General features: G+C 39.3%; 1 protein-coding gene across 1 annotated transcript in view; it reads right to left on the bottom strand.

Moving 5' to 3' along the window:
- Positions 1-26,656, bottom strand: part of SRPK2 (SRSF protein kinase 2) — a 236,623-nt gene extending 209,967 nt beyond the window's left edge. The window contains 2 exon segments of the mRNA XM_043965951.1: positions 26,371-26,425; positions 26,536-26,656. Of these exon segments, the coding sequence (XP_043821886.1) occupies positions 26,371-26,425; positions 26,536-26,551 (71 nt within the window). The 5' untranslated portion in view covers positions 26,552-26,656.
- Between the last annotated feature and the right edge of the window lie 1,309 nt (positions 26,657-27,965).

Here is a 27,965-nt window from a genome sequence, read left to right as displayed (position 1 = left end):
AAGTGACGTCTTCCTAATATTTTTAATCAAAGTACAGTAGCTTCATTTAAAATAATTATAACAGATAATTAATTTCAAACAAAACATAACATATTCTTGCTTCTTGCAACCCTTTTCCCCATTCACCAGAGAGAAAAAATTGATCCACATTAATTTCTAAAGGAATAATTCCACATAATGGTTAAATATTAGCAGAGACAAGTCATGATACACACATAAGAACAATTAGGTTGACTTTTTTATTAACAAGTACAGTTGCCTTCAAAAACTGATGTTTATAGGTTTTGAGTACATACAAATAATATGGAATTCGTTACCTAACATTAAAAACTAATTTATAGAGCAGCTAGGTGGCGCAGTGGATAGAGCACCGGCCCTGGAGTCAGGAGGACCTAAGTTCAAATCCGGCCTCAGACACTTAACACTTACTAGCTGTGTGACCCTGGGCAAGTCACTTAGCCCCAATTGCCTCACTAGAGAAAACAAAACAAAAAAAGCCCTAATTTATAATATATAGATCGTCATATTAATATAGCTCAATACATACTATATAATCTTAAATAAACTTTTTAACACTTTAAATAGCTATTTTACAAAAATTATCTTCTAAAAATACACTTGTGTTTACTACTTAGATAAAGTAGTAAATAGTAAACCAAATTTTAAAAAAGAGTTTCAGTAGTTGACTAGGAAATTCTAAGGGGCAACCAAATGAAGAAGATTCCATTTTCTAATAGAAAGAGTCCCAGACTACTCCCACCCAGGTTTCTCCTTACTCCACCTAGTTTCCTAGGTTGCAGCTCAATTTCCCCATTACTTGGAACTCCTCAAGCAGCCATAACAAGACTAACCAGATTCTTAAGAACCCTATTCTAAGCAAACCAGAAAAACTCTAAGTATCAAGTCAAGAAAAAAAAAGGGGGGGGGGGGGACATTTGCTCCACAATCATAAAAGTCTTCATCTTACTCTTTTTTCAGCAAGTGTCATCTTCAAACATCAGGACTTTGGAGAGTGAAATTCTTATTCAAATAAAATAGAGAAAGGTAAGGTTTTATGTGATTTGAAACTGTCCTTTCTCTCTGGGTTAATAGTTCTCTATGAATAGGCATATAGAAATTTTCCTGCTCTCCCAACTCATCAAGGTGTAATTTTCAACAATGGATTCTCATTTTCTAATATTCCAATACTCCAATAATAATCTTTTCCCCATTCATGCCTAACTTAAGTCATTTTTGTCCATGTCCTAGAAATTTGCCACAGAGGTTCTGCCCAACATGCCTTCTTTGCATTTTCTTCAGGCAGCATGGATAACCAGGGAACATCTGAGCTGTTCAGGCATTCTTTCTTCTTTCTAGTCATCTATTTCTCTTATAACAGCCATTACACTTCTACTCCTCTATAATTCCTCATTCAAAATATGTTGCTGCCTGTGTTCACCTTCCGTGTGCCTCTCCATTGGCTTTTGTGTGATACTAAAGTTGAATTCTTCAACCAAAGCAACCTTTACTTATTAGTGTCAAAAAATTCATCTGATGTACAAAAATATTTATAGCAGCTCTCTTTGTGGTAACAAAGAACTGGAAATCAATGGAATGCCCATCAATTGAGGAATGGCTGAACAAGTTGTGGTATATGAATGTAATGGAATACTATTGTGCTATAAGAAATGATGAGCAGGGGGCAGCTAGGTGACGCAGTGGATAAAGCACCGGCCCTGGATTCAGGAGGACCTGAATTCAAATCCAGCCTCAGACACTTGACACGTACTAGCTGTGTGACCCTGGACAAGTCACTTAACCCCCATTGCCTCGCAAACAAACAAACAAAAAAGAGAGAGAGAGAGAGAGATACAGGAAGAAATGATGAGCAGGCAGATTTCAGAAAAACCTGGAGAGACTTAAGTGGACTGATGCTGAGTGAGGTCAGGATAACATTATACACAGTAACAGCAAAATTGTGTGATGATCAACTGTGACAGACTTGGCTCTTCTCAGCAGTGCAATAATCTAAAACAATTCCAAAGAACTCTCCACATCCAGAAAAAAAGAACTGTAGATTCTGAATGCAGAATGAAACATACTCTTTCTACTTTTTGGCTGTTTTTTTTTTCTTTTTTGAGGTTTTCCCCTTGTATTCTGATTCTCCTTTTACGATATGACTAATGCAGAAATATGTTTAATGTGATTGTACATATATAACCTATATCAGACTGCTTTCTGTCTTGGAAAGGAGGGAAGGAAGGAAGGGAGAAAAATTTGGGACTCAAAATGTTATAAAAAACAAATGTGGGGGCAGCTAGATGGCGCAGTGGATAGAGCACCAGCCCTGGATTCAGGAGTACCTAGTCAAATCTGGCCTCAGACACTTAACACTTACTAGCTGTGTGACCCTGGGCAAGTCACTTAACACCCCCCCCAAAAAAAATGTTGAAAACTATCTGTACATGTAACTGGGAAATAATAAAATACTTTTATAATTAAAAAAAAAAAGAAAAAATGCATGAGTATGACTGATAAAGTGACACTGCCAAAATTATACACAAAAGAAATATACTCCAACACGTTGTTTCCAAGGCCAGACCCTAAAAATAGTCATTAATAGCTTGAAAGGTAGGTAGTTTCTAGTTGATTCCACCAGAGATCTTTTTTGTCTCTGTGCTATTTGAAATTTTTGTCAGTAACTTCAATTAACCAATGCTTATCAAATTTTCAGATAACCCAAAACTGAGAAGGATACCTGATTATGTGAGATTAGTATTGTCAATCAAACTCAAATAGAAATGGGCCACTAAACCTCAAGGATCTCTCAGGTCACATACTGACTTGGAAAATCACATATTAACATGATCTATGTTCTATAATATTCTATATTCTGTTAAATATTTCCCAATTACATTTTGGAGGGGCAGGGCAATAAGGGTTAAGTGACTTGTCCAGGGTCACACAGCTAGTAGTGTCAAGTGTCAGAGGCCGGATTTGAACTCAGGTACTCCTGAATCCAGGGCCGGTGCTTTATCCACTGTGCTATCTAGCCACCCCCCCAATTACATTTTAATCTAATTCTTGTCCACTCCCAAATGCTGCAACCCATATTTAACACCTCTGTTTTAGATAACAGAATAAAGATCTACAACCATCATGATCACCCAGAATGACGGGCCAGCTGTTATAAGCTGAAATATAATAATATGGGGCAATGTAAAGTCCTACATATTTATTTGCTCAAAAGTTACTAATAATCTCTCCGCTGTCAAATCTAAAGGCCTTTCTTTTCTCAATCCTCATCTGTCTTGATGCCTCTGTAGCCTTTGAGAGTGGCAATCATCCTCTCCTTGATGCTCTCTTCTTTCTAGGCTCTCTCCTGGCTCTCTTCTACCTAGCAGTTCCTTCTTAGTCTCCTTTGAATCTTCACCCAGGTCATGCTACTACTGTGACTGGTCTCCTTGCCACAAGCTCTCTCTCTCTCTCTCTCTCTCTCTCTCTCTCTACTGCAGTCCGTCCTCCATTCCGCATAGGTCCTATCATGTCACCCTTCTACTCAGTACATTCCAGTGGCTCCCCATCACCTCCAGAATCAAATATAAAATCCTGTTGGCGTTCAAAGCCTTTCATAACTTACTTCCTTCCATCTTTCTCGCTTTCTTATACTTTACAGTCCCCCTCACTGATAATTTGAGAGAAAAGACTGTCTTTTGCCTTTCTTTGTTTCCCTAGAACTTAGCACAGCACCTGGCATATAAAAGACACTTAGTGCTTATTGACTAATTATCCAGTTCTATGACCTAACATCTCCAACTACCTATTAGACATTTCTACAAGAAGTCTTTCTCCAATTGCCTATTTCCTGTAGTGTCTTCCCTCTATGGATTATCTCTAGTATATCCTGTATATCTTATCTGTTCACAGTTATTTATATGCTGTCTCACCCATTAGGCTGCAAGTTCCTTGACAGCAAAGACTGTCTTTTACCTTTCTCTGTATACCCAATGTTTAGCACAGTGTTTGACACATAGTAGGAGCTTCCTGACTTGATGAAAATGGTTTTTAAAAAATTGATATCAGGGGCAGCTAGGTGGCACAGTGGATAAAGCACCAGCCTTGGATTCAGGAGGACCTGAGTTTGAATCTGGCCTCAGACACTTTATACTTAATAGCTGCGTGACCCTAGGCAAGTCACTTAACCCTCATTGCCCTGACCCCTCAAAAAAAATTGATATCACAAGTTTCAAGTGGGTGAAGACATAATTAGAAAAGAGTTTATATAAAAAAGAGATGTAGGGGCAGCTAGGTGGCGCAGTGGATAGAGCACCGGCCCTGGAGTCAGGAGTACCTGAGTTCAAATCCGACCTCAGACACTTAACACTTACTAGCTGTGTGACCCTAGGCAAGTCACTTAACCCCAATTGCCTCACTAAAAAAAAAAAAAAAAAAGAGATGTGACACTTCTAGTTGACTAAAAACGTAATGTGAGTCAACATTGCAACATATCAGCCAAACAACTAATACAATCTTAGACTTCATTAAAAGAGGCATGGTGTTTCTCTTATAACAGCCATTACACATTACAAAGCACTAGCCTCAGATTCAGGAGGACCTGAGTTCAAATCCAGGGCTCAGATACTTGACACTAGCTGTGTGACCCTAGGCAGGTCACTTAACCCTCACTGCCCGGCAAAACAAATAAACCAAAAAACAAACAAACAAAACTTTATTCAAAAGAGGCGTGGTGTTGAGGAGATAATAGTCTTCCTGTACTCTGCTCCAGTCATACAGCTTTTAGAGCAAGGAATCTAAACCTGGGGACCATAAATTTATTTTTAAAAAACATTTTCATAACTATATTTCATTATAATTTGTATCCTTTGTAATCCTATGTATTTTATTATTTTATGCACTTAAAAATATTATTCTGAGAAAGGGTTCATAGGCTTTAGCAGCCTACCAGAATACATGACAGGTTAAGAAGGTTAAGAACTCCAATTCTAGAGTATTATGTTCAGGTCTGGGTGGTCCATTTTAGGAAGAAAATTGACAAGCTTAAGGGTCCATCTAAGGACAATCAGGGCACTGAAGGGACTGTAGACAAAGACATATGAGGATAGGTTGAAGAAACTTGGGCTACTTAGTCCAAAGAGAAGACTTACTGAAAAACATGACACCCATTGTCAATAATTTGGTAAGTAGTGATGGCCTTGTACAGTTTGATTCCAGAGGGCAAAATTAAGAACAGGGGGCAGGGACAGCTAGGTGGCACAGTGGATAGAGCACCGGCCCTGGATTCAGAACGACCTGAGTTCAAATCTGATCTCAGACACTTAATAATTACTAGCTGTGTGACCCTGGGCAAGTCACTTAACCCCAATTGCCTCATTTAAAAAAAAAAAAAGAACAGAGGGCAGCTAGGTGGCACAGTGGATAAAAGCACCAGCCCTGAATTTGAGAGGACCTAAGTTCAAACCTAGCCTCAGACAGTTGACACTTACTAGCTGTGTGACCCTGGGCAAGTCACTTAACCCTCACTGCCCTGTGGGGGAGGAGACCAAAAATACATAAGAACAAGCAGTATGAGTTGAAGAGCAGATTTTAACTTAGAGTAAATAAAAACGTCCTAAGAATTAAGAGTTTTCCAAGACATCATCAAACAAAGGCTAGGTGACAGAATCTTATAGATAATAATCCTATAGACAGACACATATATGTCATCCATCAGTATTTTTTTAAATTGAGAACTCTGGAGTTTTAATAAATATCATATATAATCTATTTGGGTGAAAAGGTTAGGCATACATTAAAATATTATGAATAAAAAGCCAAAAAAAATTTAATTAAAAATTAAATGACTAGCCAAAATCCTTTATAGTTTATCTTCAATAATATTCATGAATGAATAGTTGTACCCCCAAAGTTACCTACTTTTAGCTTTCCAAATTATGACTTTTCTTTAATAATTGTATACAACTCATCTTCCTAAAAACACACAATACTTCAAACAAAATATCAGAATCACATTGTATAAAGAACTGATTGAGGAAGCCCAGAATATTATCTGGCTTCTTCATTGTCTTACTGTTTACTCAACTTATCTATGTTCTCCACACTATGACAGAGACATACATCACTTCTCAGACTGTCAAGCAGTACCTACCTAAGCCCTCTCTCTCTCTTTCCAGAGTAAATCTTTCAATGCAAGGTAGAAAGCAGCTGAATATTTTGGTTACAAAGGCCCTCCTGGGGCAGCTTGGTGGCGCAGTGGATAGAGCACTGGCCCTGGATTCAGGAGGACCTGAGTTCAAATCCGACCTCAGACACTTAACACTTACCAGCTGTGTGACCCTGGGCAAGTCACTTAACCCCAATTGCCTCACTAGAAAAAAAATTAAAAAAAAACAAAAAACAAAGGCCCTCCTTATGCTGCCAATTACTGGCTAATTAATCTATCTAAAAGCACCTACCTTACTGGACATATATTATGTGGTAGGACTATGCCAAGCACTAGGGATGCAAACATAAAATAATGACTTCTTCAAAAGTTAAGGATCAGGGGGAGCTAGATGGCACAGTGGTAAAGCCCCCGCCCTGGATTCAGGAGGACCTGAGTTCAAATCTGACCTCAGACACTTGACACTTACTAGCTGTGTGACCCTGGGCAAGTCACTTAACCCTCACTGCCCTGCAAAAAAAAAAAAGTTAAGGATCTGTGATTTCATCACTTTGCAAGCTACCGTCAATAATGCATATCACATAATAGGACAACAGAGGATGACAAATGTTGTAGGGGATATGGAGAAAATGAGACATTAATACTCTCTTGGTAAAGTTGTAAACTGATTCAAACATTCTGGAGAGCAATTTGGAACTATGGCCAATTCTTTGACCTAGCAATACCACTACTAGGTTGGTACCCTAAAAAGAGATTTTTTTAAAAAGTTGAATTCGAAATTGGGGTGATGCCTAACAATTGGGGAATGGCTGAACAAATAGTGGGATGAGATTATGATGAAACACTATTGTGCTATAAGAAATGATGAGCAGGATACTATTAGAAAAACCTGGAAAGATATAACATAAGCTAATGCAAAGTGAAATGTACTGTATACAAAATAATAGCAATATTGAAAGATGATCTCCTGTGAATGACTTATTTTCCCAGACAACTCTGAAGGACTTATGAGAAATACTATCAGTTCTTTCTCTGTAGATGAATTGCATCTGAATACAGATTGAAGTATAATTTTTTGTTAGTTCCTTTTTCTAAAGTTTTGTCTGTTTTCTTTCACAACCTGACTAATGTGGAAATGTTTTGCATGACTATACATGTATAACTTATATTGAATTGCTTGAGTTCATAAGAGGGGGGTGGGGAGGGAGGAAGAGAATTTCGAACACAAAGTTTTTGTTGGTTTTGTTTATTTGTTTGTTTGAGGGGCAATGAGGGTTAAGTTACTTGCCCAGGGTCACACAGCTAGTAAGTATCACGTGTCTGAGGCAGGATTTGAACTCAGGTCCTCCTGAATTCAGGGCCAGTGCTTTATCCACTGTGCCACCTAGCTGCCCTTGGAACACGAAGTTTTTAAAAATCGATGTTAAAATTTGTTTTTACATGTAACTTGGGGAAAAATAAAATTCTAAATAATAAAATTAAATTTTAAAATAATGCATATCACAAACCATTTATGCCTGCCCATTCTATGCAATTCTTGCCCATATCCTCCAAAAATATCCATCTCAGGATTTGTATCCTATATTCTGGGGACCCGCCTCAATTTCTTCTAATACAAAATAGATAGCCACAATCTATTTGATGTCCCTCACCCTCAATCAATCTTCTTTTTCCATCATACAATTCCAAGATGACATCCTTTACTCCAATTCTTCTAGAAATCTCTTATTTGGTATATACTACAGTCTCCATATGCCTGTCCAGTTATTTCACCTATTCAAGTGTCAGTGTTCTCATCTATAAAATGAGGCTAATAATACCTACACTACCTACCTCATGGGGCTTTTGTAGGAAAATAAAATTTAAATATTAAAATTAAAAGAGGGGCAGCTAGGTGACTCAGTGGATAGAGCACTGGCCCTGGATTCAGGAGGACCTGAGTTCAAATCTGACCTCAGATGCTTGACACTTACTAGCTGTGTGACCCTGGACAAGTCACTTAACCCCAATCACCTCACAAAAAAAAAAAATTAAAAGAGCTTTGCAAATAATATCCCAAAGGCAATTCAACCTGTTTAATTCTGGGCTCACCTACACTGTCTTTCTCAGATACACTGATGTGGAAGCTTTATATATTATCTGACTAAGCTAATGTCATAGTCTGGACAAAAGCTTTTCTTCATCTACTTCATTTTCCTATGTTTATGGTTAGACTAAATTAGTTTGAATAGTTACTGAATATAAATTATAATTATAACTTATCCAGGAGGCTTTACCATGTTCTGCAGCTTAATGGGATAATCATGAAGTCATTTGTAAATAGAAGCATCTGAAGAACTTTATGACCCATAAGGAATCTCTCTTCAACTTTGACTCCATACAAGATCTCTCCCATCACATTGTGAAACACGTTTGCTGAGAATTCATCTCCCTGTCTTACACCTTGCCTATTGTTTATGATCAGAAAGCCAATCAATTGATCCATATTAAATGCCTACTGTGTGCCTGGCACTGAAGATACAAAGATAAAAGTAAAGACAGTCTCCACCCTCAAAAGAATCTAACCAGCGAAGGCAACACATATGTAAGTATATACAAAATACATACAAAGTGATTTGAGGGGAAAGCCCTTGAAGCTAAGGGAATAAGGAAAGCCCTTAAATAGAAGGTATCACTTAAGTTGAGCTTTAAAGGAAATTAGGAGTTTTTTTAAATATAGACCTAACATTCCCCAATTGATAAATGGTAAAAAGATATAAACAGGCAGTTTTCAGATGAAGAAATTAAAGCTATCTATAGTCATATTTAAAAAATGCTCTAAATCACCATTGTTTAGAGAAACACAAATTAAAACAACTCTGAGGCACCACCTCACACCTATCAGATTGGCTAATATGACAGAAAAGGATGTTGGAGAAAATATGGAAAAATTGGAACACTAATGCATTATTGGTAGAGTTGTGAACTGATCCAACCATTCTGGAGAGTAATTTGGAACTATGCCCAAAGGTTTATGTACAAAAATATTTACAGCAGCTCTTTTTGTGGTGGCAAAGAATTGGAAAATGAGGTGCCCATCAACTGGAGAATGGCTGAACAAGTTGTAGTATAAAATGTAATGGAATACTATTGTGTTATGAGAAATTATATAAGCAGTATGATTTCGGGTGCTGAGTAAAATGAGAAGAACCAGAACACTGTACACAGTTAACAGCAACATTGTGCAATAATCAACTATGATAGACTTAGTTCTTCTCAGTAATACAAAGATACAAAACAATTCCAAAAGACTCATGATGGAAATGCTCTCCACATCCAGAGAAAGAACTATGGAGTCTGAATGTTCCACTGTTCACTTTTTTTCTTTCTTGTGGTTTTCCCCTTTTGTTCTGATTCTTCTTTCATAACATAACTAATGGAGAAATGTGTTTAACATGATTGTACAGGTATGATATATCAGATTGCTTGCTGTCTTGGGGGTAGGGGAAAGTAAGGGAAGGAGGGAGAAAAATTTGGAACTCAAAATCTTACAAAAAGAATGTTGAAAATTATCTTTACATGTAATTGGAAAAAATAAAACACTAATAAGTTGAGGAAAAGGGGGAAAATGTTAAATGGTCTAAAAAATAAAAATAAAATATAGGTTTAAGTAAGAAGTACATTCCAAGAATGGGGAACTAATACAAAAGCATAGAGGTAGGAGATGGAATGCCATGTATGAGGAACAGCAGAAAAACTAGTTTGGCTATTTTAAAATGCGCTTCATATGAACAGTAATAATGGACAGTAAGGTTGGAAAGAAGTGATGGGGCAAGATTGTAAAGATGTCCAACACCAGAGTATTTATTTGATCCTAAAGCAGCAGCTCTCAAACTTTTTGGTCTTGGGATCCATTTATACTCTTAAAAATTATTGAGGGGGCAGCTAGGTGGCACAGTGAATAAAGCAGCAGCCCTGGATTCAGGAGGACCTGAGTTCAAATTTGGCCTCAAACACTTGACATTTACTAGCTGTGTGACCCTGGGCAAATCACTTAACCCTTACTGCCCTGCAAAAAAAAAAAAATTATTGAGGTTTTTTTTTTTTAATGTGGGTATTAACTATTGATGTTTACTATAATAGAAATTAAAGCATCTTAGTATTATTATAAAAATAATTTTGATCTCATAGACACTCCACCCCAGAAGGGTTTCTAGGAGTCCCTGAACCATGCTCTGAGAACCACTGTCCCAGTGGTAACAGGGAAAAACTGAAGTTAACTGAAGAGGAGGGTTACATGGTTATATATAGGCTTTAGGTCTTCTACCAACAAGGTCTCTTCTGTCCATATATCAAAATCATTCAAGATTCCCTTAAAAACATAACAAGAACATATATAACCTTTATCAGATTACTTGCTGTCTTAGGGAGGGGGGGAGGGAGGGAGAAAAATTTGAAACAAGAAATCTTATAAAAACAAATGTTGAAAACTATCTCTACATGTAACTAAACTGGAAAATAATAAAATATTTATATGGGATAAAAACATAGCAAGAGCATGACTATTAACTCACATTTATAAAGTACTGCAAGATTTACAAAGCATTTTGGCACAACTCTATGAAATAGTATAAATATCATCACACTATTAGCTTATACTATATACACCATTTTACATAAGGAAACAGGCTCAGAAACATTATCGTCCATGGACACATAGTTACTGTCAGATCTAGTATTAGAACACAGGTCTTCTTACTTCCAAGTCCAGTGCTTTTTCTACTTTAGCACACTAACTTCTTAAATTCAAAGGAATGGGGGCAGCTAAGTGGCACAGTGGATAGAGCACCGACCCTGGAGTCAGGAGTACCTGAGTTCAAATCCAGCCTCAGACACTTAACACTTACTAGCTGTGTGACCCTGGGCAAGTCACTTAACCCCAATTGCCTCACTAAAAAATAAAATAAATAAATTCAAACGAATGAAGGAGTATACTATATAGTACCTAATAACAAACTGAGCAATGATAAGAATTATATTCAATAGACAATTTGAACTTTTTAATTTGATAAATTTTTAACCTCGACTATGTCATATGTTTACTAGAAAAGTGAAAGACTATAATCTATATTAGACAGTGTAAATAACCAATTAAAAAGAATCTACATTTCTAAATCTAAATTTGGAATCGAAGGGTACAAAGTGTCTGGAGTCAGAAGAACTACAAAGAAATCACAAAAATATATTGGCGGGACAGCTAGATGGTGCAGTGGATAGAGCACCGGCCCTGGATTCAAGAGTACCTGAGTTCAAATCCGGCCTCAGACACTTAAACACTTACTAGCTGTGTGACCCTGGGCAAGTCGCTTAACCCCAATTGCCTCATTAAAAAAAAAAAAATATTGGCAACCATCTTAACCAGCAACAAATTTCCAATTCATTCAACTGGAAATTTTTCATCCCAAGGAAAAACAACTCAGAGTTTTTAACAGAATCCAAAAAGAAAATTTAATTCATTTCATTAAAATCTGCTTTAAAACTTGGCTAGAAGTCATTTATTCCATAAAGTGAAAGGCACTAATAATAAGAAAGTGATCCTCCAATTTTATTCAGCTACCAAAATGGGAACTTTCATATAAGTGGAAAGCTTATATATATATACACAGCAAACACAAGTAAAAACAACCAAAAGTTAAAATGTTCATCTCTCTGTCCTGAACATGAGAGCAAGGAAAAGATGTTTAAAGCGGACTTGGGTCCTTTAATCATAGGACTATTTTGAATTTTTTCTTGTTAAAAAAAAAAGAACAGAAATAGCTGAAGGCTTACAAATAGTTTTTGATGGTGTTACATTTGGTTTTCATTTCTTCTTAGTTTCTTACTCACTTCATATCTGTATACTTTCACAACTTTTATTCTACGAAAATAATGGCATATATAAAGATTTTAAGAATAATTTGCCACAACTTTATTTTCCTTTTCTCATATCCTAAACAGTCCTACACAGTATGTATATAACAAGTGTGTGGTAATATAAAAGAATTATAAAATTTAACAACAGGCTTAGCAAACAAATGCTCATAAAAAAACCAGGACTTGGGGAAATGAGAGGAACATCACATCTCCTTCAGAATGATGAAAAAAGGAGATGGTGTTGTATATCGTAGAATTTTAAAGTAACTAGACTCAGAACTTTCAGAGAATAGGGTTACACAGCCCAAGGTTCTCTATAGAGTGAACTTATACTGGAGCACACTTTAACTTAATCACAAAGACTGAAAGTCACTCATCATGGGAGCAGAGAATAAAACAATAACTGTCTTCTTGTCAATGGTTAATACTTAAAAGCACGTAATATTGGGATCTAGGAGCAGGGAGAGAGGGAAGGAGCTATGCACAAAAATAATTTAAAAGAACCTTTCAGTAATTGAAAAGTTCTAAGACAAGATGGTAAATTACATGAGTATACATACATGTAAAATCTTTTTAATCAAGTATCTAAAAATGTATAAACTCAATCCCTACAGAAGAGGCATCTACTTCCTAACCCACTTGATATTTACCATGGAAATACATAGTTTTTCTCCAGTTTAAGAATGATTATTTTTATATAATTACTATATACAATGGTCTTTTCAACAACTGCAAACTAGAAGCAATTAAATCCAGGGCAGTAAGAAGGACAATGACCCCTGGTCTTTGCCTGTTTTTGTACCCTTAAAGGAGAAGTATCCAAGTTTGGTGACAAAATTGTCCATGACCCAGCCCAACTCAAGAATCATGAAAGAGCCTCCCAAAAAACCTGAAAGATCTTTTAAATGAATTCTCTTTTCTAGACCACAGGTGAACATTTCACTGGCACCTCTTCATGGTTAAAAGGGAGAAGACATACAATGTTCCTCCCATCTTTTCAGCTGTGGGAGACTCTGGATGGGAAATACTACATATACTGTCAGACACAGTTAATGTATTGGCTGAAGATGCTGTGCTTTTGCTCCCCTTATTTCTAATCATTGTTACAAGTGATAGCTTGCTGGGTAGGGAAAGAAGAAATGTAGATGATGCAAAAATAAAAGGTAGCAATAAAAAAATTTAAAAGAGGCATATATTTAACTTTACATATATTATCTCACTGAATCATCAAAATCACACTGTGAGATCATAAGTGAAAGCATTATCATGCCTATTTTACAAAGAGTAAAAGAGGTTCAAAGAAATTAACTGACTCGCTCAAGGTCACAACTTTGCCTGCTTCTTCATTTTCTCCAAACATATCCCTTCTTCCTTTCTTCTGGCATTGAACTTACCCACATAGAAAGGGCCTTAGACATCATCTAGTAAGCCTTCTCTGAAATCACATGGCAACCAACTTAATTCAGGCTCCTCTAGCCTAGACTATTCTTTGGGGGGCAGGGGGCCCCACAGGGCAATGAGGGTTAAGTGACTCACCCAGGGTCACACAGCTAGTACCTGTCAAGTGTCTGAGGCCAAATCTGAACTCAGGTCCCCCTGACTCCAGGGCCGGTGTTCTTCACTGTGCCACCTAGCTGCCCCTAGCCTAAACTATTCTTTTTTTCTTCTTCTTCTTTTTCTTTTTTGGCAGGGCAATAAGGGTTAAGTGACTTGCCCAGGGTCACACAGCTAGTTACCTGTGAAGAGTCTAAGGCCAGATTTGAAGTCAGGTCCTCCTGAATCCAGGGCCAGTGTTCTCCACTGTGCCACCTAGCTGCCCGGAGCCTAGACTATTCTAACAGCCTTCTCCTTAAATACTTTCTATCTTTTCCTGTCTCTACTCATTCACATACTGCCATCATTATCTTCTTAAAACACAAGTCTGACTGTCACTCCCTGCTCAAAAACCTTCCTAATGCTTCCAGAATACAACACAGACTCCTTAACCTGGTATCTAAGGTTCTCTACAACCTGGCTTAAGCCTAGCTTTCCAACCCTATTTTCACACTTCTCCCATCTAAGCACTCTACACGCCAACCAAAATCGATTTCTGGGTGTTCCCCCCCAAATTGGATATGCTGGCTCAGTGTAAGTGCCACTTCTCTGAATGAAGCCTTCCCTATCTATTCTCCAGTTGTCAGTGCTCTCCAAATGCTCAACTTTTCCCCCAACATTTGGTTTCTCCCTTATCTACCTTCTTGCCCATAGCTAATGCTTACATAATTTTTTATTCAACTGAAACTGTAGACTACCTTCTTCACCACCCTGTTTTAGTCTCTCCCCTTTCCAGCTCTCATTCTGAGACTATTCCTAAAATGTTTTTTTCAGCTTCTTCACAGCATGTGAACAGAATCCTTCTTCACCATCATACTGAGCTAGCTTTTTTTCTCCTAAAACAAAGTAATTTTTTCCCAACTCTTCCCCTTGCCCACCTATATTCCTCTCCTGCAAGATTCTCCTTCTAGCATTCACCATCCTAAGACTTACAACACACATTTGCACATAAAAAGAAAATTACCATTTTTCTTAAATAGTCCCACAGTGTTAGATTTAAAAGACTTTAGCTATTTGAGACCTATTCCACAACTTAGAAGAGTAGACTCTTCTCTTTCTCTTTACTTACTTGGCTACTTCCCTCGCTCCAGCCCCTCTTTACTTCTTTCAGATTCCATAACAATAGCATGGTTTCTTCCCTCTCCAATACATCCTCCACAAAGTTTTCAAAGTAAAATTTCCAAACACCACAGATTTTTTTTTTAAGTGAGGCAATTGGGGTTAAGTGACTTGCCCAGGATCACACAGCTAGTAAGTGTTAAGTGTCTGAGGCCAGATTTGAACTCAGGTACTCCTGGCTCCAGGGCTGGTGCTCTATCCACTGCACCACCTAGCTGCCCCAACACTACATATTTAATCAGTATCAGTCCCCTTCAAAACAAACAAACCAACCTTAATTGGCTCCCAACAGCCTCTAGGATAAAATCTTCGGTCATTTAAAGCCTTTCACAATCTGGCTCCACCCATTTTTCTAGATTTTCATTACTCCTCCTCCTTCTCCTACTCAATATATTTCAGCCTCCCTGGCCTACTTGCAACTCCTGATATGACATTCTGTTTCTACCTCTGTGCCTTTGCACGAGTTGTACCCCATACCTGAAGTGTTCTCCCTCTACCTCTCTCACCTCTACCCTTTAAGGATCAATTAAAGTGCTACCTCCTATATGAACCTACTCCTCCCAGTTGTTAGCCCCTCTCCCTTCACCCCGCCCCCCAACAATATATTTTTTTATGTATTTTGTTCTTTTCTGTGTTTATTTTGTTTCTCCAAGTAGAATTTGTTCCTTGACGGAAGGGACTGTTCTATTTTAATCACTTTCTGTCCCCAGTGCCTAGCATAGAGAAGGCTCTTAATAAATGTTTATTGAATTGAAATTAGAGGAGGAAACACAGGGAAGAAAAATGGTGTGGTATCATTCTGTCAACTGTTATGGGGTATTTGAAATGTTCCTTTCCTTCCTTCCCAGGTCAAATATTAAGCACTGATGTTTTAGCATTCATGCATCACTGGAAGATTTCATACTTTATGATAATCCCTGGCTTTTCAATTCAATGTGCTTCCTGGGGTAGTTAGGTAGTGCAGTGGATAAAGCACAGGCCCTGGATTCAGGAGGACCTGAGGTCAAATCCGGCTTCAGACACTTGACACTTACTAGCTGTGTGACCTTGGGCAAGTCACTTAACCCTCATTGCCCTGCAAAAATTAAAAAAAAAAAAAGACAATGTGCTTCCTGGTTTTTGATGCTAAGCAAAACCTCACTCCATGTATGATGGGGATAAAGGCTTGTGTTAACAACTGCTTCCAAATCTCCTAGATGCCATGTTAATGGGGAGGGATGGGCAAGTTGTTAGCCCATCATTCCTGGCTTCCTTAGATTGAGGTCCAAACCAAATTTATAACCAGGCTAGACTCACAATCTTCCATCTCTAAAAGTTGGAAAAGAGATGAGGTTGTATGCTTGGAACCAAAGGTATCAAGTGTGATTGTAGGTGTACTCTCTTAAAATGCTATTTCTTAGTTTTTACTATGAGACCAGAGTAATTTAATGGCTGGATATAAGTAGAAAGAGTTTCTACTGAGTGGGAACTGAGCCCAGAAAATACTTAACTTGAGACCCAAATACACACTCAGGGTGTAACAGGAAGGCAATACTTGGGGAGACTACAAACTCAAGCATGCATGCACACATGCACAATGCTACCTTTTTGTTATTTTAGTTGGTGCTTATTAAGCTCATGATTGTCTTAATCATATTCCTATCTCCTTGCCCAAGTTTTAGATTTACCTAACAGGATAACTAAGACCCCAACATAAAGTACCTTATAAAATATAAAAAAGCATTATGAAAGTACTGCTGTCTCCTACTTAAGTACTAGAACAGTAAATAAGTGGAAAACTGATGAAAGAACAGACCCCCATATGCCCTAAATGTTCAGAAAAGTAGTCAGCAATAGTAACGGGATTCTACATCTGATTGCTCTCACTCTGGCCCAGGAAATTAAAGCTGCTGGTATGTGCTCAAAAAACCAGCAAGTCCAAGTTAAACCCAAGGATAACTCCATTCCTATTTGCAACCATCAATAAACCTGCCAAAGCTACACTATTGTACAGCTGTGTGAGCCTGCCAAGTGGGCAACTACTAATGCTAAAAAGGAACCTAAAAGTGCAAACAAACATCAGCTCTCTAGATTTTGCTAGTAATTGAGGGGAAGTGGTTGAAAACAAAAACAATTCTAAATTGGGTTTAATATGAGGACTGAATACATAGAGTGGGAGCTACCGTTAATTTCAAAGAAAATGGCAAAAGTAAGGTCACCACTGTTTATTCATCAATGACCAAATTCCACTGAAAACTAGTTTCACTTCTATTTTAATGATTAAAACAAGAAAAACAAATCTAATGAAATGGCAATTCAGAACTACTTAGACAAGAAATCTAGCTATCAAGACAAAATTAAGTTTTCTTGGGCAGGAAGCTGAATGAGTTAATTCACTTACAATTCTCTGATTCTAAAATAACAATCACACAACTAATTAATGAAACAGGAACTAAAAACTGCTTTGTCCTGTATCATTATTTGAGAAAATCTGTAATTGTAGTGTAATAGAAAAATTATATTGCTTTAATACAAATTTCTAACATCTAAATGGAAATGTCCTATATGCAGCAGTAGAAAACTACAGCACTTAAGTTCCAGTAAAAATGGGTCCTGAGGGGGCAGCTAGGTGGCACAGTGGATAAAGCACAGGCCCTGGAGTCAGGAGTACCTGAGTTCAAATCCAACCTCAGACACTTAACACTTACTATCTGTGTGACCCTGGGCAAGTCACTTAACCCCAATTGCCTCACTTAAAAAAAAAAAAAAGTGGGTCCTGAGGCACCTTGCCAAAACGAATTAAGTTAGGGGGGCAGCTAAGTGGTGCAGTGGATAGAGCACTGGCCCTGGAGTCAGGAGGACCTGAGTTCAAATCCGGCCTCAGACACATAACACTTACTAGCTGTGTGACCCTGGGCAAGTCACTTAACCCCAATTGCCTCACTAAAAAAAGAAAAAAAAATGAATTAAGTTAGAGTGACAGAGGATCACGGAATGAGACTTAGGGAATGTCCAGTTAAGAGGCAGAAGGTTGAAGAGGACCCAAATCATGGAGATAAGTGAGTCTGAAATGTCACCAAAGCCACAGAGAACAGTTTCAAAAAGGAGATAACAGCGTCAAATGTGGCCCAGAGGTCAAGGAAAGTGAAGTAATGCTTTTGCCAAGCCTATTCATGGATTTAAGATGTTGAACTTTAGTGTAAACATTACTTTTAAAAAATACAATAAATCCAGCTCTTTAATATGTATTGTAGCTTGGAAAATAAAACAAGTATTTTACAAACATTCTGATCTCAAAAGAAATAACTCCTAACACTTTATAATATCTAAAATTATAATGTGATATTATTATTTTCTTAAGCCTTTGGTCACTATCATTTGATTAAAAAAATAGATAATGGGGGCAGCTAGGTAGCAAAGTGGATAAAACACCGGCCCTGGATTCAGAAAGACCTGAGTTTAAATCCAGCCTCAGACACTTGACACTTACTAGCTGTGTGACCCTGGGCAAGTCACTTAACCCTCACTGCCCCACCAAAAAAAAAAGATAATAAAAGTACACAAACTTTAAGAGTTTAACTCGTATAGAGAAGTCTGAATGTGGATTATCTTTTCCAGACATACTTCCTTTTGGCCCTTTAAAGTAAGTTACATTTTCAACTGGATGAAGTAATTTACATAGTTTATAGAAGTGGCCTCATTCATAAAGCTTACCCTGCTCATTCCATCTGGAAATGTTCTCTTAAATATCTATAGAACATGCTGATACTAACTATAACATCTATCATCTGTCAATTTGTATTAGTTTGGGGGCAGCTAGATGGCAAAGTGGTTAAAGCACCGGCCCTGAATTCAGGAGTACCTGTGTTCAAATCCAGCCTCAGACACTTGACACTTACTAGCTGTGTGACCCTGGGCAAGCCACTTAACCCCCATTGCCTGCAAAAAAACAAACAAACAATTTGTATTAGTTTTTTGAGTATCTGCCACATTTCTTCAACTGGTTTATAAGCTCCTGAGGTGTATGAACCAGATTTCATACTTTTTGTTATCTCCTAAGGTTTCTCAAATATCTGAGCTCAATAAATATTTGTCAACCAAGATGATGATCAGCTTCCAGGTTTGGCTCCCATAAGTTTATACAATAGAGGGTGAGCTCTTCAAAGGCAAAGACTGTCTTCTGTCTCTTTTTGTATCTACAGCACTTTGCACAGTGCCTGACATATAGTAAATGCTTAATTAAATGTTTGTTGACTGACTGACTGATGTACTACCGTTTTAAGGAAGGTTGGAGCTACCTGATAAGAATATGAATTTTATAGGAGCATTCTAAAATTGTCTCATTTATAGTGAGCTAACAGTTAAAGGTTTATAAAGCCACTTAAAACAAAAACTCTGTGAAGAAAATATTAGAGTTATTATACCTATTTTACAGATAAAGGAAACTGAACCTCAGAGAAATTAAGTGATTGGTCCATGGTAGCTAGGAGGTAAAGTGCTAGACTGTGAGTGAGGAAGACTTGAGTTCAAATTCAGCCTCAGAAACTTCCTACCTGTATGAGTCTAGACAAGTTATTGAACTTGTCTGCCTCAGTTTCCTAAACTGTAAAATGAGAATAATAACACCTCTCACATGAGATATTTGAAAAAGTGCTTAGCACAGTGCCTGGCACATAGTGGGTGCTTAAAAATATTTCTCTTCCCTTCTTTTTCCCCATAATCAGAAAGCATAACTATTAAGTGTGTAAGGCAGATTTCAAACCTAGTAGTCTCCTGGTTGCAAGTTCACTATTCTTTCTCCAATACCAAACAGCCTCAACTGAAGACCTAAAGGAGAAAAAAAAGCTGACATTCCACTTACCAACCACTGTGACACAAACATAGTGCAGGAAAAGTGAACAAAATTCCAAGTTTAATTTAATTCAGTTCAACAAACTTTTTTTGTATAAGGCCCTGAGTTTGAAATGGACACTTTGATTAATGGTTTTGGAAATAACAAACCACTGAAGGGGCACAAGACAAGAGGAAGACTGGCGGCTGATAGTTTCCATCTGAGGAATGTGCTTAAGAGGAGGTGCTGGACAATGTGAGCCCCAAGACTCTACCTTCTCCTGCCAGAATTCTCCTTCTGGGTCCCAAAAGCCCCTTTTCTCCCCCAAATCTTATCTCTATTTCACTTCTTGGTCCATATTTCCAACTCCTCAAACCATGGCCTCAGGACCTCTCCTATGACTCTAAAAATCTCCCAAGTCCATATGTCCTCTCAATTTTCTACCCTTACAACCTTGGGAGAAATGAGATAGTGTTCTTTCACCCCATCTTCCATCTTGCCGCTGCCCTTGGCTGATTCTCTCATTTTTCACACATGATCTTTGACCATCTTGCCAGTCCTTTGTACAAAGGGAAGTGGAAAGTGCACTGCATCTGTGATTAGAAGACCTGCTTAATTTGGCTACTTGGCAAGCTTCATGACAAGAGAAAAGAGAGGACTTTAGGTTCAAATTCTTCCTCTAATGTTTACTAGACCTAACAGCTTGGACGAAGGTTTTACCCTCCCTGACGTTCAGTTTCCTCATCTCTAAACTGAGAAAGGTTGGCCTAGCTGTGATCTATGATCCTGTGATCTACTGGTGTAAATGAAAAAGCAAGGCTACATGAAATACATTACTAAAATGGCTGTATGTACACACACCTGGGCAAAATCTAACCAAAAGATCTGGTAGCATTGTTTAACGTGCCTTATGAACAGTCTGAACAGCAGAAACTCTAAGCTGCTCACAAAGCAGTATAAATTTATAATAGCAAATTAGACCAGTGAAAATTTTTCATCAGGTTGTTGTTGCCACAAACTCACTATTATATTTGACCCTAGCCACAAAAAATTCTAGCATTTGGCGTGATTTATTGGTTAGTATCTACTTTTAGCGACTATTTGATTACAAAGCTTTAAGAACTTCAGATTTAATTAAATCTAGATCAAAGTTGCATATTCAACTTAAATGAACAAGTAATTAAGTGCCCACTATATACTAGGCATTAAGGATAAAAAGACAAAAACAAAACAGTCCCAGCCTTCAAGAAACTTGCATTCTACTGGGGAAAAACAACATGTACACAGGTAAGTGAAAATATATACGAACTAATCTGGGGGGGGGGGGGCACACTAACTACTAGGGAAAAGAAAAAAAGACTTCTTGTAGTGTCACTTGAACTGAGATCTGAAAAGTGGTAGAGGTTCCAAAGGATGGAAGATAGAAGGAAAAGCATTCCAGGAGCAGAGACCAGCCTACCCAAAGGCTCACAAGGCATGGAATGGATTCCCTGGCTGCACAAAGACCAACTGGGAGTACAACAGTTCTAACGCACTTTGCCAAAAGTGATTTTTTTATTATTTCAAGTAATGTGGTTATATCATGTAATTTAAGTTTTCACTAGGTATAAAATAATTAAGTCTAAAATTAGCTCCTTTCTTTGGATGCTGTTCTGCAGTCTGTCATAGCCTTGGGCATTTTCTGTTAACAAACCAAAGAGCTTGGAACTACAAGCCCCAGTAAATCCAAGTTTTAGTACCAGTTCTGACACTAAGCAAGCTACTGAACCTCTCTGGGCCTTAGCTTCCTTGTTTGTAAAAAAAAGACTAGACGATCTCAAAGGTTCTGTTTGGCTCTAAAATTCTATTTTTTTGTTTTGTTTTGTTTTTCCAGTGGGGGCAATGAAGATTAAGTGACTTGTCCAGGGTCACACAGCTAGTAGGTGTCAAGTGTCTGAGGCCACATTTGAACTCAGGTCCTCCTAAATCCAGGGCAGGTGCTTTATCCACTGCGCCACCTAGCCACCCCTAGATCATTTACTTTTACAAAATGCCTTGATTACATCATATTACTGATCATCGCAATCCTTTGAAACAAACAAGACAGAAAGTGTGGTCCCAGTTTTACATAAAGAAAAACTGAGGTTCTACAAGATTAAGTGACTTGCCGTACATAGTTCACAGTAATCAGAATTCATTAATTAATTCAATAAGCATTTATTAAGCACCTGTATATATAACAAGACACTGCACTAGGCTCATGAAACAAAAGTAAGAACAAAATAATACCTGTCCACAAAGAGCTTATGTTCTTTTGGGGAAAAACACCATGAACACAGAAAAGCAAATGCAAAATATATACAAAGTTGTTTCAAAACTAGAGCAGAGGCAATGGCCTGAGACAGAACCAAGATAAAAAGTCTAAGCTCACAGTGGAGACAAAGAACAGATTTAAGAATGAGGCAAAGGTAATATGGAAGGATGGGAAATTATGGTCAAAGAAAAAACTTTCAGAGTTCTTGATCATGCAAGTGTAACATTCATAGGAAATAAGATAAGGATATGACCATCCTTGTATCTTTGAATGTAGTTAAGATGGAGTCAAGGTGGGGCAGCTAGATGGCACAGTGGATAGAGTATCGGCCCTGGAGTCAGGAGTACCTGAGTTCAAATCCTCAGACACTTAACACTTACTAGCTGTGTGACCCTGGGCAAGTCACTTAACCCCAATTGCCTCACTAAAAAAAAAAAAAAAGATGGAGTCAAGGTGTGAGATTTACTGGCAAGCCAGAGTGTTTGAGGGAACACTATGGATACTTATGTCCTCAAGTACAAGAGAGTGCGGATATGGAGTGTAAACTTGAGAAAAAGAGAATGACCTGTGGGGTCAACAGGGAACTGTCACCAAATTCAGTGCTATGTCCACTCTGCTATCCTGCCCAAATATACATGTTATTTTTTGTTTTGTTTTGTTTTGTTTTTTGGCTGGGCAATGATGGTTAAGTGACTTGCCCAGGGTCACACAGCTAGTAAGTGTCAAGTGTCTAAGGCCGAATTTGACCTCAAGTGCTCCTGAATTCAGGGCCAGTGCTTTATCCACTGCACCATCTAGCTGCCCCCTACATTGTCATTTTTTGCAAAATATGATACAGTTTGTGTTAACAGCCACATGCAGAAATTGACTCCTGCAAAAGGGGCCTGCAAAAGTATGCCCAATAACTTGGTTTCAGTCTGTAAGAATTTTAGGTTTATTTTTTAAAATATACTTTGAATTAGAAAACAAAGAGCAAGAAATTAGCTTTTTTTTGGGGGGGGGGGGTGAGGCAATTAGGGTTAAGTGACTTGCCCAGGGTCACAAAGCTAGTAAGTGTTAAGTGTCTGAGGCTGGATTTGAACTCAGATACTCCTGACTCCTGGGCTGATACTCTATCCACTGTGCCACCTAGCTGCCCCGAAATTAGCTTTTTTAACCAACTAAATTTTTTAATTTCATTACCTAGCTATTAAAGGACTTTTTAATGATCAGTTTTTAAAATAATTTTAGTTCAATTCAAATATACTTTTAAAAAATATTACTTGCCCTCAAAAAGCTTAGTATTCTACCAGAAGCCCAGAATCAAGCATAAGCACACTGAATAATATAAAGGGGATATATTTTTGGCAAATACTAATAATTTCCTGAACACAACTGATGCAAACTATACATAAACTATACATATCACCTTCAACAATAACAGAAAAGGAAATAGTTCTGTCACAGAGCTTTGTAATCATTTTTTTATGTCATGAATAGTTTTGGCAGTCTGGTGAAAACTATGAACGCCTTCTCAAAAGTTTTTTAAATGCATAAGATAAAATACATAGGATTACAAAGGTGACCTATTATATTGAAAAACTTATCAAAATGTATTTTTTTTAATTCACAGACCTTGTTAAGAATCCCTGCTCTAGAGATTACTAAAGCCTATGTATTTCTACTCATGAGATCAGAATATGCATATTACATAATCTAATGAGGATTTACAAATATTTATATGACATAACCCCCAAATTAGTATTTTCCAACCCCAAATGACTTTTTTTCAACATAAATAAGATTTATTTGTTTGTTTGTGGGGCAATGTGGGTTAAATGACTTGCCCAGGGTCACACAGCTAGTATGGGTCAAGTGTCTGAAGCTGGATTTGAACTCAGGTCCTCCTGAATCCAGGGCTGTTGCTTTATCCACCGAGCCACCTAGCTGCCCCCATAAATAAGATTTAAAATAAGAAGATATATATATATAACCTATATCAGATTACCTGCTGTCTAGGGGAAGGGGGAGGGAGGGGAGGGAGGGAGAAAAATCTGAAATTGGAAAGCTTGTGTAAACAAAAGTTGAGAAGTATCTTTACATGTAACAGGAAAAAAATAAAATACTTTATTAAAAAAAAATAAGGAAAATAAAACAAAATAAGAAGAGACCTTAGAGGTCAACTGGTCCAACCCCTCATTTTACAGATGAGAAATCAGAGGCCCAAGGAGGTAAAGCAAATTTTCCAAAACCATAGAGGCAGTGAACAGCAAAGATGATATTTGAACTCGTTCCTTCAACTTCCAATCTTGTCTTCTTTCCAAACTACCTCAAAAAAGACTAAAGAAACAATCTGGCAATTTAGTGATCAAATTGGATTTATCCTCAAGATTTTTAAATCCATTCCTTATCTTTGAGTCATGCCCTATTCCTCAATTAAAGTAAGCCCAAAAATTTAAGTTTTCAACTCAGGAGCAATAAAAAAAGCACATCCAATTGAATATTGGTTGTTGTTGTTTTAATTCAACTTATTATTTCATCAGTATATGAAACTCCCAGTATGTCTATTCTCTCCACTAGTGCAGATGAGTAATATATCTGAAAATTAAAATCTTAGACAGTAACCTGAATCTTTGAAAGATTAAGTGATTTGTGTAAGAAGCAGGACAAAATCCACCTTGTGTTCCCAATTATAAATACAAGTTACATAAATTAAATCCATTCAGTTCTGACCTACACAAGGCCAAACACTAATTTTTACATTTGCTGTCCTTCAAATTTCAGAATATTTTTGGTCTAGTTTTTTTCATTTTTTAAAAAATATCCCACCACTTGACATATAAGTTGTGTAATTCTTGACATACTTGCTGAACTCAGGATTCATTTGTGAATGAATTTCAGTCATATTATACCACTTCATTCATTAATAATGATTTAATGAGCTTTCACAGATGTCACCAATAGGTATATTAGACTCTTCGAAGAAGCATGATAAAGAAAAACCTTGGGTGTGTTGTAGGGTGCCTCCCCCCAAAAAGTCCTAACTTAAACTAGACATTTCATAATTTCATCTAAATATATTCTTAAACATTTACCATATGACACCCCTATATTGCCACGCACGCATTCATGAAAATATTTTTGCTTGAAAAGGATTACTTAGACACATAAAAGGAAAAAATATCGAACGCTGTTCAATCAAAAATCTTCCCTGACTCCAGGACTGCAAGTGCCTCAAGACATTGCAGGACAGAAAACATAGCTGAACCGTTCTGCTACACCACCAAATATGAATCTCTAGCCACTGGTTTAATTCTGGTCCATTTAAATTGTATGTTTGTATTAATCTTAGATGTAGTGGGGGTGGCAGCTTGGTGGAATGCACGTTTTAAACATGATAACACCAGTCATCATACTTTCTAAGGCAATGAATGGTTGGAGCTTAATCAAATGCCAATCTCTTTCACCATAAATTATACGCCCACCTACTGGAAGGCTTCTTCAAAGCAAAAGCCATCCCAGGAAAACATCCTGCAGCCAAAGTGCAGCTAACACACACAGGAAGCTCATGACCCCACAATAAAGTTTCGGGGGGGAGGGGGAGGGGGGGACGACTCCAAAATACAGAAATTGTAAAAATCCAACATACAGCAGATGGATAAAGGGATATCCAAAGCAAATCAATCCACTTTTCGCAGAACAAACGCCGATTTTCGACGCAGTGGTATAAATACCAATACTATCTAGTTGGGGACATGGGAGCGATTAAGAAGGGTAGTTAGTGATTGGCAGAAACAAGTGAAAAATCGGGGTTTTCCTCGCCTCTCCTAAGTAATCCCCGGGGTGGGCGCCCAACACCGGGAGAAAAGGAAGACTGGTTGATTGGTGAATGAATGAATGCAAGTACATCTTCTACACCTGCATCTACAAACTTATATCTCCGTGCGGAGCGGAAAATGCGTTCGAGACGCACGAAGATAAAATAGGAAATAAGGGAGGGGTGTTTAAAAAAAACAAAAAGGAAGAAAGGGCACGCGCCAGTCTGAGAGATTCATTCAAACACCCAGCCGGTCGCCCTCCCTCCCCCACCCAAGAAGGCAGAGGTCTGGGCGAGGATGCAGAGCCGCGGTCTGAGCCAAAGGCGGCGGCGGCGGCGGGAGGCACGCACCCACCCCTCCCCCCAGCCCCGGGACAGCGACCGGCCGCCGGGAGCCGAAGCCTCGCCCGCCTTTCCCGGGGCCGCGCAGCCCCAACCCGGGCCCCAGGGGAGGGGGTGTTGCGTGGGAAGGGGGGAGCGTCCGGTGGGAGGGGGGAGCGTCCCGCGAGAGGGGCGCAGCCCGCGGAAAGGAGGGGTACAAAGCATCCCAAGGGGGAGCGCCCGACGAGGCCCGCCCCGCCCCCTGCCCCGCCCCCAGGGGGGTCCCGGCAACTTTCCTCCGCGGGAACCCGGCGCCCCCCGAGCCTCCCCGATCGGGAGGGGCCATGGGGATGGAGGCGGAGCGGCGTTGGGGAGTCTGGACTCACTTTTTCAGATGTTTCTCTCTCTTCGGCCTCCGCTTTCGGGCCTGAATGGCCAGCACTGTTGGGGGGGGGGGGAGGGAAGAGAGAGACACATTAACGGTTGGGGACGTTGTGGCCTCAGGGGGACGGGGCGGCGGGGAGGACAGAGAGCCGAGAGCGTACACACACCTTTCCGGGAGCTCATCCCGCTCGGGGAAGGGGCGGTGACGGGGAGCCGGAGCCGAAGCCGGAGCTGGAGCCGGAGCCGGGGGCTGCAGCCTCCTCCACTCGCTCCGCCAGTCCAGGAGGAGGCGGGAACCGCGCCTGCGCCACCGGCCGCCGCTCCCCGCGGGGGCCCGGCGCAGGCCCCGCCCCTGACCCCGCCCCCGGTCCGGCCTTGGGGCCTCAGCGGCGCGCTTTGGTTCTGTCAGCCCCTCATACCCTCCCTCTCTATTCCCTCACCCTACTGCGGAGCTCTTCAACCGAGTCCGGCACCGAAGCATCATCTTCCGACCCCGGCCCCCACCTCGAGCGCTGCGGGACCCGCCCCGCCCCTCTCCCGGCTTTGGCCTCCTCCCCCAATGGCTCAGCCCCGCGGTCCTCCCTCGGTCCGTCGCCCCTCCCTTCCCCCCGCCCCCACTCGGCCCCGCGTCGCTGCCTCCGCCCCGCCCCCTCCCAGCCCCCATCCTAGGACTCACTCACCTTGTGAGAGTCCGGCTCCTGCCCTCCCGACCACCCCCCATCCCTCCAAAGTCCCGGTAAAGGTCGCTCCCCCTTTTCTCCCCTTTTCTCGCTCACCCGAGGAGACTTCATTTGGTCTAGCACCATTTTGTCTCCTTCCGACCAGGCTCCAGTTCAGACGACCTCTTTTCTTCCCACTCATGCCCCCTTTTCCCCTTCTCCTCCATCTTTTCATCATTTAGTCCCCAAGATGGTCCCTCCTTCTATCCTTCTGTTCGGGTCGTGTTTGATCCTTCTTCTCTCGGACCCAGGACCTTCTTCTGCTCCTTTTTTCTTGTATCTGTATTTACAAAGCGGTATTTCATCGGGGGAACTCAACACAACCGTCTACACTCTTGGTATAATATAGGTACACTTTTGATAGCCTTTTCAAGGCCAAGCCAAGGCGCTTAGGCGTGAAACAACTTTTTTTCCCCTAAATCTCCTCAAAGGCTTAACTTGAAGTATCGAAAAGGCCGAATGGTGTTACTGTAGGTTGAAAGAGCACAAGATGCCGAATCTGGTGACGATCTAGGTTCGAATCTAGGTTCTTCTCTTGACCTGTGTGGCCTTGGAAAAGTCACTGTACCTCTCTGGGCCACCTTGTCTTCATCTGTGAAATGAAAGTCTTGGACAAGGTGGCTTTTATGGCCTATCCTATGCTTTCCAAGATCACTTCCAAATGTGATTATTTTACTTATATTTTAACCCCATCTGTGCCATGATATTTTTTCAGCTCCCAAAACTATGAACACAAATGATATATAACCTCACTGATCATGTTTCCTCATCAGTAAATATGGAAATGTTGATTTCTTTTGTGAGGAATAAAAGAGCATATTATCTTGTGAGGCTTTTGTATTATAGATGTAAGTTCATCTTCAGTATAGGAGCAATCT

Source organism: Dromiciops gliroides, chromosome 5, assembly GCF_019393635.1.
Source record: "Dromiciops gliroides isolate mDroGli1 chromosome 5, mDroGli1.pri, whole genome shotgun sequence".
In the NCBI taxonomy this organism is placed as follows: domain Eukaryota; kingdom Metazoa; phylum Chordata; class Mammalia; order Microbiotheria; family Microbiotheriidae; genus Dromiciops; species Dromiciops gliroides.
This window is presented reverse-complemented; position numbering and strand designations above follow the sequence as displayed.